This window comes from Hyla sarda, chromosome 5 (assembly GCF_029499605.1).
Source record: "Hyla sarda isolate aHylSar1 chromosome 5, aHylSar1.hap1, whole genome shotgun sequence".
Taxonomy (NCBI): Eukaryota; Metazoa; Chordata; class Amphibia; order Anura; family Hylidae; genus Hyla; species Hyla sarda.
In genome coordinates this window covers 216,038,537-216,052,365 of record NC_079193.1, presented here as the reverse complement: position 1 = coordinate 216,052,365, position 13,829 = coordinate 216,038,537, and the positions used below count along the sequence as shown (strand labels likewise).

Genomic DNA, 13,829 nt, shown 5'->3' with positions numbered 1-13,829 from the left:
GCCAACGGGCCGACTGCATAGATGCAGGGCACAAAAAGTCTCCAGCATTGGAGAGTTGAAGGGCAAGATCCGCCAAATCTTCCAAAGGGGCCCTGGACAAAATGCCCTAGCGGAGTACAGAAGCCCAGACAGAAAGGGCTTTTGACACCCAAGCAGAAGAGAAGGTAGGAAGTAAAGATGAACCTGCTGCTTCAAAGGCGAATTTTGCCAGATTTTCAATCTTCTTGTCCGGCGGGTGCTTAAAGGATGCTGCATCCGCCAAAGGCAGAGTAGTCGCCTTTGGCAGGCGGGTAGGTGGAGATGTCCATCTTGTAATTAGGTCCTGGGCAAAAGGAAACTGTGCTTGAACCTTCTTAGTCCCTTGAAAGTGCTTGTCAGGATGAAAGGAAACTTCTGGAGCTGGGTCCTCTAGGTGAAAGCTGTCCCTGATGGCCGAGACCAAGTTGTCTACCATGTCGGACGTGCCAGTTCGGTCCTCCGAGTCAGAACCTGACGTCTCATCTTCCAGTTCCCAAAGAGAGTGGGAGCGGGTGGAGGCAGCCTTGGATGAAGGTAAAACTGACCTGGTACGCAGATCTGGAGACCTAGGATGGCAACCAGGAGAGTGGCCCTTAAAAGAGGGGCGTTTTCGGGGTGCCGGGGAAGAGGAGCGAGACCTATGAGGAGAGAGTCTATTCCAGCTTCCGGACTCTGGAGACGAGCCAGAGGAGAAACCCCTAGGTTGTTTGTGAGAGTGCCTAACATAAGGAGAAGGAGCACGACCCTCCCTGGAGGGCTGGCGTAAGGAAGACCTCTCCAATGCAGTCACCACGGAACAGGAGACCTGCGCAAGTCAGAAATAGACTGGGAGAGGGAAGACACCCATTCCGAAGGGAGAGCAGAGCCCACAGGTTCTGGTGGAACATCCTGGGAAGATACACCAGGAGGGCCAGGGCACACAGTGGTGCAGGAAGGACAAGTGGGTTCAGCAGAACCACAAGGCATTTTAGTTTTGCAGCCCACACAGGCGTAATAGGTGACCAGGGCAGCAGGGACCTGTCTGGAGGGGAGGGGGGTCCAATTCTGGGATCAGACGTAGTGCAAGCAAGAAGTAAAAATGGAGCAGTCTCACCCAGTGTCTGTGTCCCTCAGGAAGAGAAGAAGCAGGCTGTGTGAAAGCACTTCCTCAGCAGAGAAGAGAGAGGGAGGGAGGGGGGGGAAGGCTATCCCAATGAGGAGGGGGCAGGACCAGCAGAAACCAGGCTCTCATTGGTTCAAATGACCCCTGCAGCGCGTGCACCGCGCTGTTAGGTAGTTAACCAAAACCAATACGCGCGCTGAAGCGCTATAGGGCCGGAATCTCTGCCAGCGGGGAGTGGGCGGAGCTAAACTCTGTGAGGAGAACGCGCCGCGGTCATTATAAAAAAAAAAAAACCTGAATGCAGTGTATACTAAATAAAGTGCGGCCACCAGAAAAAAATATCTATGAAAGAAAACACATTTATGCATCAATCTTTCATAGATATTTTTTTCTGCTGTATCTTTCTCTTCTTTGTAATTGCGTATGCATATATTTTGTGTGTTTGATATTTGTATTTTTATACGTTGTTCTATAATTTTTGATGTTTTGAAATTATTTTAAACTCTGTAAAGGGTTAATCTTTTTCCCTTTAAGGGGTTAATGATTCTCCCTATTTACCGTCACACCTGGCTTATCCTGACATGCCTGCTGAAGCGGAACTTCCGCGAAACGCGTTGCATTGTGGGAATAAAGAATCCTTAATTTTATCTTTGTCTCAGCGCTTCCATTACTCTGCTGGTTTTTGGAGGACTTCTGGTTTTATCAATGTTCAGAATGGCCGAGCAGGAGACGGTCCCCAGAGTGAATAAAAAGGAGTGGGCTCAAAATAGGGGGACTACAGATGTTTAGAAACCTGAGGAGGGCTAGAAACCTGAAAAGAAAGGGAGAGAAATACTCATCTTGTCCATAGAAAACTTACCTAATCAAGTCTTCAGTCAGCTAGTAAACACCTGCATCATGCGCCAGGCTGAAACAGCGAGACGAGCAGGGAAGGTAGGGGGACCCGGACTCAGAGGTACAACCCCAGGTGCTGACAGGTGGCGAGAAGGGGTTGACAGTGCATAACCCGATGCCTGTGCCCCTTCTTCGCAAATGGGGAAACAGTGAACGCTATGTTCCCGAGACCCCACCTAAAAAGAGAGAAATAAAAGGGAGAGAAAATTCTAACTATACATCCCTAAACTCAAAAATAAGAAAAATAAGCATCCAGGTCTGGAGAACTCCCTACCTGTGTCTGCCTCCTACTGACACTAATCTAAAACTGATTAGCTCAGGTGCCTGTGGGCGGGTATATCCTGCTGGGAAAGGCCGACTTTTCTTTTTGCCTAGTGTCAAGCCTCCTAGTGGCAGCAGCATATACCCACAGTTTCGTGTCCCCCAATGGAGCCGATCGAGAAAATTGATTAAAATGAAAAATCTGCAAAAAAATCAAAATGGAAAAATGTTGCCTCAAATTTGCTTTTATTTCTGTGAAACAAATAAAGGGTTAATAAACTTCTTTAACCCCTTAAGGACGCAGGACGTAAATGTACGTCCTGGTGAGTTGGTACTTAACGCACCAGGACGTACATTTACGTCCTATGCATACCCGCGGGCATTGGAGCGATGCCCGTGTCATGCGCGGCTGATCCCGGCTGCTGATCGCAGCCAGGGACCCGCCGGCAATGGCCGACGCCCGCGATCTCGCGGGCGTCCGCCATTAACCCCTCAGGTGCCGGGATCAATACAGATCCCGGCATCTGCGGCAGTTCGCGATTTAAATGAACGATCGGATCGCCCGCAGCGCTGCAGCGGGGATCCGATCATTCATAACGCCGTACGGAGGTCCCCTCTCCTTCCTCCGTGCGGCTCCCGGCGTCTCCTGCTCTGGTCTGTGATCAAGCAGACCAGAGCAGGAGATGACCGATAACACTGATCTGTTCTATGTCCTATACATAGAACAGATCAGTATTAGCAATCATGGTATTGCTATGAATAGTCCCCTATGGGGACTATTCAAGTGTAAAAAAAAAATGTAAAAAAATGTAAAAGTAAAAGTAAAAAAAAAGTGAAAAATCCCCTCCCCCAATAAAAAAGTAAAACGTCCGTTTTTTCCTATTTTACCCCCAAAAAGCGTAAAAAACATTTTTATAGACATATTTGGTATCGCCGCGTGCGTAAATGTCCGAACTATTAAAATAAAATGTTAAAGATCCCGTACGGTGAACGGCGTGAACGAAAAAAAATAAAAAAAGTCCAAAATTCCTACTTTTTTAATACATTTTATTTAAAAAAAAATTATAAAAAATGTATTAAAAGTTTTTTATATGCAAATGTGGTATAAAAAAAAAGTACAGATCATGGCGCAAAAAATGAGCCCCCATACCGCCACTTATACGGAAAAATAAAAAAGTTAGAGGTCATCAAAATAAAGGGATTATAAACGTACTAATTTGGTTAAAAAGTTTGTGATTTTTTTTAAGCGCAACAATAATAGAAAAGTATATAATAATGGGTATCATTTTAATCGTATTGACCCTCAGAATAAAGAACAAACATAATATTTACCATAAATTGTACGTTGTGAAAACAAAACCTTCCAAAATTAGCAAAATTGCGTTTTTCGTTTTAATTTCCCCACAAAAATAGTGTTTTTTGGTTGCGCCATACATTTTATGATATAATGAGTGATGTCATTACAAAGGACAACTGGTCACGCAAAAAACAAGCCCTCATACTAGTCTGTGGATGAAAATATAAAAGAGTTATGATTTTTAGAAGGCGAGGAGGAAAAAATGAAAACGTAAAAATTTAATTGTCTGAGTCCTTAAGGCCAAAATGGGCTGAGTCCTTAAGGGGTTAATGTCATTCTGACTACTTTAACCCCTTCAGGACGGAGCCCATTTTGGCCTTAAGGACCGGAGCGTTTTTTGCACATCTGACCACTGTCACTTTAAACATTAATAACTCTGGAATGCTTTTAGTTATCATTCTGATTCCGAGATTGTTTTTTCGTGACATATTCTACTTTAACATAGTGGTAAATTTTTGTCGATACTTGCATCCTTTCTTGGTGAAAAATCCGTAAATTTGATGAAAAATTTGAAAATTTTGCATTTTTCTAACTTTGAAGCTCTCTGCTTGTAAGGAAAATGGATATTACGAATACATTTTTTTTTGGTTCACATACACAATATGTCTACTTTATGTTTGCATCATAAAATTGATGAGTTTTTACTTTTGGAAGACACCAGAGGGCTTCAACGGTCAGCAGCAATTTTCCGATTTTTCACAAAATTTTCAAACTCAGTATTTTTCAGGGACCAGTTCAGGTTTGAAGTGGATTTGAAGGGTCTTCATATTAGAAATACCCCATAAATTACCCCATTATAAAAACTACACCCCCCAAAGTATTCAAAATGACATTCAGTCAGCGTTTTAACCCTTTAGGTGTTTCACACGAATAGCAGCAAAGTGAAGGAGAAAATTCACAATCTTCATTTTTTACACTCACATGTTCTTGTAGACCCAATTTTTGAATTTTTACAAGGGGTAAAAGGACAACATTTTTACTTGTATTTGTAGCCCAATTTCTCTCGAGTAAGGACATACCTCATATGTCTATGTAAAGTGTTCGGCGGGCGCAGTAGAGGGCTCAGAAGGGAAGGAGCGACAAGGGGATTTTGGAGAGTACGTTTTTCTGAAATGGTTTTTGGGGGGCATGTTACCTTTAGGAAGCCCTTATGGTGCCAGAACAGCAAAAAAAAAAAAACACATGGCATACCATTTTGGAAACTAGACCCCTCGGGGAATGTAACATGGGATAAAGTGAACCTTAATACCCCACAGGTGTTTCACGACTTTTGCAAATGTAAAAAAAAAAAAAAATCCTTGTTTTCCCAAAAATTTTTTATTTTTAAAAAGGGTAATAGCAGAAAATACCCCTAAAAATTTGAAGCCCAATTTCTCCCGATTCAGAAAACACCCCATATGGGGGTGAAAAGTGCTCTGCTGGCGCACTACAGGTCTCAGAAGAGAAGGAGTCACATTTGGCTTTTTGAACGCAAATTTTTCTCTGGGGGCATGCCGCATTTAGGAAGCCCCTATGGTGCCAGGACAGAAAAAAAAACCCACATGGCATACCATTTTGGAAACTAGACCCCTCGGGGAACGTAACAAGGGGTTAAGTGAACCTTTATACCCCACAGGTGTTTCACGACTTTTGCATATGTAAAAAAAAATTTTTTTTTTACCTAAAATGCTTGTTTTCCCAAAAATTTTACATTTTTAAAAAGGGTAAAAGCAGAAAATACCCCCCAAAATTTGTAACACAATTTCTCCCGAGTACGGCGATACCCCATATGTGACCCTTAACTGTTGCCTTGAAATACGACAGGGCTCCAAAGTGAGAGCGCCATGCGCATTTGAGGCCTAAATTAGGGATTGCATAGGGGTGGACATAGGGGTATTCTACGCCAGTGATTCCCAAACAGGGTGCCTCCAGCTGTTGCAAAACTCCCAGCATGCCTGGACAGTCAACGGCTGTCCGACAATACTGGGAGTTGTTTTGCAACAGCTGGAGGCTCCGTTCTGGAAACAGTGGCGTACCAGACGTTTTTCATTTTTGTTGGGGAGGGGAGGGGGGCTGTGTAGGGGTATGTGTATACGTAGTGTTTTTTACTTTTTATTTTATTTTTTGTGGTAGTGTAGTGTAGTGTTTTTAGGGTACAGTCACATGGGCGGGGGTTCACAGTAGTTTCTCGCTGGCAATTTGAGATGCAGCAGAAAGTTTGCGGCAGCTCAAATTTGCAGCCAGATACTTACTGTAATCCTCCGCCCATGTGAGTGTACCCTGTACGTTCACATTGGGGGGGGACATCCAGCTGTTGCATAACTACAACTCCCAGCATGCCCGTTGGCTGTCGGTGACTGCTGAGAGTTGCAGTTTTGCAACAACTGTAGGCACACTGGTTATGTATCACTGAGTTTGTGACCTAACTCAGTGTTTCACAACCAGTGTGCCTCCAGCTGTTGCAAAACTACAACTCCCAGCATGTACGGTGCATGGTGTACGGTGACTGCTGAGAGTTGTAGTTTGCAACAGCTGGAGGCACACCGGTCGTGAAACACTGAGTTAGGTAAAAAAAAACTGAGTTTCACAACCAGTGTGCCTTCAGCTGTTGCAAAACTACAACTCTCAGCAGTCACCGACAGCCAACGGGCATGCTGGGAGTTGTAGTTATGCAACCAGCAGATGCACCACTACAACTCCCAGCTTGCACAAACAGCTAAAGTTATTATACAACAGCTGAAGGTACAGTTTTCCATAGAAAGAATGTGCCTCCAGCTGTTGCAAAACCATAAGTCCCAGCATGCCCATAAGGTAATGCTGGGAGTTGTGGTGGTCTGCCTTCTGCTGTTGCATAACTACAGCTCCCAGCATGCCATTTTTGCATGCTGGGAGCTGTTGCTAAGCAACAGCAGGAGGCTGTCACTCACCTCCAACGATCCAGACGCTGTAGGTCAGTCCCGCCGCCGCAGCTGCTCCTGGGGCCCCGATCCCAACAGGGGCGCCGGGGATCGGGGTCCCCAGCACCCGGGGTGCACGTCCCGCACCCGCTCACGTCCTCCGGAAGAGGGGCGGAGCGGGTGCGGGAGTGACACCCGTAGCAGGCGCCCTGATTGGTCGGCCGGTAATCCGGCCGACGAATCAGGGCGATCGTGAGGTGGCACCAGTGCCACCTCACCCCTGCAGGCTCTGGCTGTTCGGGGCCGTCAGAGACGGCCCCGAACAGCCAGTAATTCTGGGTCATCGGGTCACTGGAGACCCGATTGACCCGGAATCGCCGCAGATCGCTGGACTGAATTGTCCAGCGATCTGCGGCGATCGCCGACATGGGGGGGGCATAATGACCCCCCTGGGCGATATGCCGGGATGCCTGCTGAACGATTTCAGCAGGCATCCGGCTCCGGTCCCCAACCGGCTAGCGGTGGGGGACAGAATTCCCACGGGCGTATGGATACGCCCTCGGTCCTTAAGGACTCGGGATGCAGGGCGTATCCATACGCCCTATGTCCTGAAGAGGTTAAAGGGATGCAGTTTATAAAATGGGGCGATTTATGGGGGTAATATACAGGCCCCTCAATTCCACTTCAGAACTATACTGGTCCCTGAAAAATTTGATTTAGCAATTTTCTTGAAAATCTGGATAATTGCTGCTAAACTTATAAACCGTCTAACATTTAAAAAAATTTAAAATAATGAATTATGGTAACAAAGTAGACATATTTTAGATGTGAATTAATCATTAATTTGGTGCTGCATGACTATTTATCGTACGAGCAGAAAAAGTAAAAACTCGAAAAATGCAAATTTTCCATTTTTTTTCTTTGACAAAAAACGATAAATATATCAATCAAAATTTACCACTAATGTAAAGTACAATATGTCATGAAGTGAAAGCTTTCATAAGTGAAAGCGTTCCAAAGTAATTACCAAATAAGTGGACGCATGTCAGATTTAGGAAATTTGCCTTGGGCATTTAGGTCAAGACAGGATATTAAGTAAAGGGGTTAAAATAGGCCTTTCTGTCTAATTTAATGCAGTGTGCGGCATATGGTCTGAGCAATGACAGGCTTATTACCCACAACTTCAACCTCTGCAGCAATGCTAGCAGCACTCGTATGTCTATTTCCCATAGACAAACATTAAACACTGTCATACAGGACGTGCACCCACTACTTTACATTGTAGCAAAGTGTCATTTGTCCAAAGTTGTCACATGTAAAGATAAAATATTTACAAAAAAATTTTTTTTAAATCACTCATGTGCAATACTGTATATACCTGCTCAGCTCTTCCTGCTCTATGCCTGCAGATTGGAATGCAATTTCAATGTGACAGGTTTACTATAAGAGCATAGAAGTCAGTGACAGGGTACGTTCACACATATAGGATCTGCTGCATATTTTGTGCATCTGATTTTGCTACCCAATAACTTCAATAGCAAAATCAGCTGCAGAAAATAGGCAGCAGATCTTGTACATGTGAATGTACCCGTAAAGAGTAAAAATGTGCACTTACTGGTCTGATTCTTTTTGTCTGGATTTTTCAGTTACTTTGTTCATAACGGAGTCAGAAAGATTCAGTCTACCTACAAAACATTCAACACATCATCGTCAGTGCACACTTAAAAGGGGCTGTCTGCTTTAGATAAACTAACAGTACACTGACTTGTGGAGTAATCATACCTAGATTTATTTTATTTTCATACTTCTGTAAGACTTTGTCCGTCGCTGTATAGGCCTTAGATGAACAATTTTTCATATCTTGTCTGTTAGCCTGAAACACAACACAAGAGACAGCTGAAGACACTGGCACTCACAGATGCCTTAGACCACAGAGAAAATATAAAACGATTACGAAGATAAACTGTGATGATTTTACACATTTTTTTTTCCCGTCAGAAATAACATCTGTTATGAATTTAACATTGGTGACGGAAGTAACCTCTGTCTGCGTCCGTTGGTATTTTACACCCATAACAATCAGTTATTGCAACTGAGCATGCTCAGAAACGAAAAATAAACAAAAGGAAGTTACATGACACAAAGTAAATAGTTAAGAATCAAACATAACAGATTAAATCGGTTTATACATCCAATTCTAACTGAATCATAACATGATTTTAATGGACCTTTCCAGGGAATAGTTTAAAAAGTTGATTTTTAGACTTACCGTAAAATCTCTCTCTCTGAGCTTCTATTTGGGGACACAGGACTATGGGTATGTGCTTCTTGCCACTAGGAGGCTGACACTAGGCAAAAAATCAAAAAGAAAGTCGGCTCCTCCCAGCAGTTTAGACCCAAAGCAGAAGGAGAACCGACCAAGAAAAGAACAGTCCGAACAAGAACCCAGACAAAAGGAAGGAATTAAAAAAAATAAAAAATACCCCATCACAGCGGCGGAAATTGGCTGGCCACAAACAAACCAATGGGTGGGTGCTCAGAGAAAGAGATTTTACTGTAAGTCTAAAAAAAAAAAAAAAAAATATTTTCTCGAGTGCTTCATTGAGGGACACAGGACCATGGTAAGTCCTAAAGCAGCATTCCAGCCAGAAAAAAAAACTCAGGCGGACAGCTGAACTGTCACCTGCAAGACCCTGCGGCCCAGGTCCACATCGGAGAACACCAAAGTGTGCACACGGTAAAACTTGCAAAACTATGCAGAGCCGACCAAGTCGCCGCCTTGCAAACCTGCAGAGCCGAAGCCCCGTGGCTGACCGCCCAGGAAGCCCCAACAGCGTGGGTGGAGTGAGCAGTCACTCGAAAGGGGGGCACCTGACCTTTGCAACGATACGACTCCAAAATGGCAGAGTGTATCCAGCGAGAGATAGTGGCCTTGGAAGCCAGGAGCCCCTCCGGAAGGAGGAAGTGACCGACAAATAGATCCGAACTGCCCGAACCAAGTCTAGCTTATAAAGCCGGCGTTCCAGCGGATGAGAAGGACAAGGGCAGAAAGGCGGCAACAGGATCTCCTCGTTCAAGTGAAATTAAGTCACAACCTTGAGTTGAAAGGAGGGTACCGGCTGAAGGACCACCATGTCTTAGTGAAGCACCAGAAAAGGGGAATGGCAAGAGAGGGCAGCTAACTCCAACACACGGCGTACGAACATGATGGTGACAAGGAAGGCTACCTTCCAGGAAAGGAATCGGAGGGAAACCTGTTTAAGAGGCTCAAAAGGAATGCCCTGCAGAGCATCCAAAATGAGGTTGAGGTCCCAAGGTGAAGTCGGGGACCGGAACGGAGGGACCTCGTGAGCCACGCCCTGCATAAAAGTGCGCACATGAAGGTCGGCAGCAGGGGGGCGTTGGAAGAGAACAGAAAGGGCCGACTGGTTCCAGCAGCACCTGGAGGAGGAAGAGAGAGCGGCGGTGTGAAGGCCCCACATGTCTGGACACAGGAGAGGAATCCGAGGAGAGGCAACCCGGGTGGCCATGGGAGGGCCATAGGGAATGGTGGGAGGATCTACCATCGTCTCCCTGGGGGTCAAACGCAAGGAGGACCGCCCCAAAGCGGAGACCACTTCCTGGGAGACGCTGGCCAAGTCAGAGATAGTCTGAGAAAGGGAAGAGACCCACAGAGGAGCGGGATAGGACCTCCCACCGGCTGGCGGGTCATCCTGAAAGGTAGCCTGGGTAGGAGGGGGCCGCAGGGACACACACGGCGAGCAGGTAGGCTCAGCCGAGCCGCCTGGCATTTTAGTGTTACAGCTTTAACAGCAGTAATAAGTGACCAGCGTAGGGGCTGCTTGACGGGGAGGGAGAGTGGGTCGGGTCTGCGGTCGGACATAAGCAGCACTAGTAAGTCAGACAGCCAGACAAACAAGGAGAGATCTCACCCAGATTCCTGTGTCCAGTGGAGCCGACAGCAGCACGGGATGACGAGCTGAGCTGTATCCAGCCAGGTCACGCTGGTTCAGAAGTAGGAGGGAGGGGCCGACTGACCCCTACAGCGCATGAATTATTTGAGTGGTCAGAGCCCTGACCCCCAGAGGGCGCACTATAGCCTCATTGGTGGGGTAGGGAGGAGAGAAGCAGCCCCCTGCAGCGTGCGCTTCCATATGACAGGCTACAGCCTGCTCCCATAGCACACACTGAGAAGAGAGAGGCCGGGGGCAGAAGAGGAGGAGGAGTCCATTTGGTCTCCGGCGCGCGATATGGCACCTAAGAAAAGGGAACTAAGCAATAGTTAGGCCCAAGCCGCGGGCTAAATTAGAGAGCAGTCTGCGGCACAGGACAAAGAAAAAAACGGCCCTTGTCTGCGCAGCGCAAGAAGCCTGCAGCTCAAGAAGCGGGCTGCGCAGCGCATATCAAAGTGCCCCCGGGAGAGAAGCCACGATGGCTGGGACCTCCTCATGCGCTGCCACGACTCACCGCTCGTGGCCTGGAGGAAGAAGACTGCCGTGCAGCGCAGAAGGTGAGGCAGAAACCATTAACCCCTAATGGGCCAGGTAGAAGAGGCCCCTGTAAGAGCCTTCCCGAGGAGAGAGAGGCTGTGTGGCTCAGGAATTACAAAGTCCCCCTGTTCAGGGAAAGAGGGAACTCTGGCCCAGGAGAAGAGGGGGGGGGGGTTTAAAGGCATACTCATCCCAGGGACCATACGCACCAACAAAGGGGCAGTTGCACTAGTCACTGGCGAGGAGGGGTTAACGGACCATCCAGCAATGCACCGTGCCCCTAGCTCGCAGGTGGGGGATCAGGCAGCGCCATGATCCATTTGCCCCACGCTAGAGAGAACAAAAAAAAAAGGAAAGAAAAACTAAACTTTAGACTGAAACTAGGAAAAAAAAACAAAAGAAATAAGACCAGGTCTGGAGAGCTCCAGACCTGTGTCTACCTCCTGCTGACACTAAGCTAAAACTGAGTTGCTCAGAGCCAGGGGGCGGTTATATTCTGCTGGGAGGTTGCTTAGTGTCAGTCTCCTAGCGGCAAGCAGCATCTACCCACGGTCCTATGTCCCCCAATGAAGCGCTCGAGAAATAACTATATAACAATAACAGATCTAACTGAATGGATGTTCCTAACACTGAAGTCAACATAGCCTTGCTCGTTCTAGCGTTTAGTGTGGGTCTGATCAAAACCTTAGACATGTCTCTAAGTAATGTCAAAATTATTATTTATTTTGTTTAAATGAGTGGCTTACCGTATATTAGAACTTTATTTTTGGTGGTGCTATGTAGTAGACATACATAGACTTGAATTCCCTTGCATGTTTATTTTGATGTATTGTTTTTCCTTTATGTAGTTATCTGTTTTTCAGGGATCATCATTTAATTATGTGGTTATTCTAACTTTTGCATCATTATTATTATAAACGCCAGTGAGAAAGGTCACATGACCAAAACACCCAGCAAGGCTTATCACTTAATTTACATGGAATAAATAGCAAAGAACTCACTGATTGCGCTTTGAATTTATATCATTGTATTACATACATAAGTCAAACTAAAGACTAACTGAACATTTATCCTCAAACACAAATAATGAACGGTTTTAGACCACACCCTTTTTTTACATGCCGCACCTCATATTTGAATACCAGGCCTCCTATTTACATGTGAAGTTCATACCAGTACTTGTACACACTTTTTTTTTGGGTGGTTAATTTTCCAGCCCTACTGCAAACATTCTGTGTGCCAATCCATCTAATGTGTGTTTACCCTAAGAGCGGGTTTACACTCTCCTAGTATAACTGTATTTTTGCATCTGTAGTACAACCAGAAATCCTGGCCTGAACATATGTCTGATGACCCCCTAACTGGCTGCTATCAGTTCCTGTCAACAGACCCTCAGTTGGGCCAGGTCTTGGGCTTTCTGAATATTCCCAGTGGTGGGATCCTCACAATCTGCAATCATAGGAGATACCGTCCTGAAGCGAGAATACTCCTTTAACAGCGTTATAGAAGTTTTGGTATAGAAAATCCCATTTAATTATTTGCATTATTTACCTGGGGGTTACTCGCTCTTGTAGATGTATAATGCTTGGTAATATTTGTGCTGCTGTTTTCCCAGTACCATCCATCATCTTCATCAAAATCTTCTTCCTCTTCTTCCTCACTATCCTCTTCATAACGTTCCTGAGAAGCAAGCTCTTCTTTTCTCTGAAGGAACTTCTCGTAGCTTTCCATTTCATCACTCAAAACATAGGGCAAAGAGTAAAACTAAGAGATGGGACAATGGTTGTACACACAGCAAATGGTATGTTAACAAATCATGTGTAGCCTGATACTGTATTCATATAACCTTCCACCTGTCCCCTATGTATTGCTAACAAATATAAATGTACCCTTAACCCCTTCCCAACCTATGACATACATGTACGTCATGGGTCAGGTCCCATTCTATAACGCGGGGCCACGCGTCATAGTGGGTCGGGCCCGGCCCCTAGCAATGGCCGAGACCCGTGGCTAATAGCGCGCGACATGGATCGCTGTGCCACGTACTATTAACCCTTTAGACACGGCGTTCAAAGTTGAACGCCACGTCTAAAGTGAAAGTTTATAATTGCTCGTGGGTTCAGGGGGCTGTTTCGAGATCGCCGCGGTGAAATCGCGGCATCCAGAACAGCTGTAGGACACGAGGAGGGTCCTTACCTGCCTCCTGGTGTCCGATCGCTGAATGACTGCTCAGTGCCTGAGATCCAGGCATGAGAAGTCAAGTGACAGAATCATTGATCAATGTTTCCTATGGGATAACAATGCGCAATGTAAAAGATCAGTGTGTGCAGTGTTACAGCCCCCTATGGGACCTATAACATTGCAAAAAAAATATGAAAAAAAAAAGAAGAGTTAATAAAGATCATTTAACCCCTTCCCTAATAAAAGCTTGAAATCACCCCCCTTTTCCCATTTAAAAAAATAAAAATAAACATATGTGGTATCACCACGAGCGGAAATGTCTGAATTATAAAAAAAAATATCATTAATCAAACCGCACGGTCAATGGTGTACGCGCAAAAGATTCCAAAGTCCAAAATAGCGTATTTTTGGTCACTTTTTATATCATGAAAAAATGAATAAAAAGCGATCAAAAAGTCTAATCATTCCAAAAAAGGTACCGCTAAAAACTTCAGATCACGGCGCAAAAAATTAGCCCTCATACCGCCAGGTAGGCGGAAAAATAAAAAAGTTATTGGGGTCAGAAGATGACAATTTTAAATGTATACATTTTCCTTCATGTAGTTATGATTTTTTCCAGAAGTACGACAAAATCAAACCTATATAAGTAG

The 13,829-nt window shown here is 45.3% G+C and overlaps 2 protein-coding genes across 5 annotated transcripts in view; one reads left to right on the top strand and one right to left on the bottom strand.

Moving 5' to 3' along the window:
* Positions 1-13,829, top strand: part of RBM22 (RNA binding motif protein 22) — a 64,279-nt gene that overhangs the window by 384 nt on the left and 50,066 nt on the right. The gene's annotated exons all lie outside the window — the stretch shown is intronic.
* Positions 1-13,829, bottom strand: part of RIOK1 (RIO kinase 1) — a 99,769-nt gene that overhangs the window by 59,691 nt on the left and 26,249 nt on the right. For all 4 annotated transcript variants that reach the window (XM_056521107.1, XM_056521106.1, XM_056521105.1 and 1 more), the window contains exons 2-4: positions 12,550-12,736; positions 8,291-8,381; positions 8,124-8,193 (exon numbers count right to left, since the gene is read on the bottom strand). In XM_056521107.1, the coding sequence (XP_056377082.1) occupies positions 8,124-8,193; positions 8,291-8,381; positions 12,550-12,729 (341 nt within the window). In that variant the 5' untranslated portion in view covers positions 12,730-12,736. The remainder of the gene's footprint in view (positions 1-8,123; positions 8,194-8,290; positions 8,382-12,549; positions 12,737-13,829) is intronic.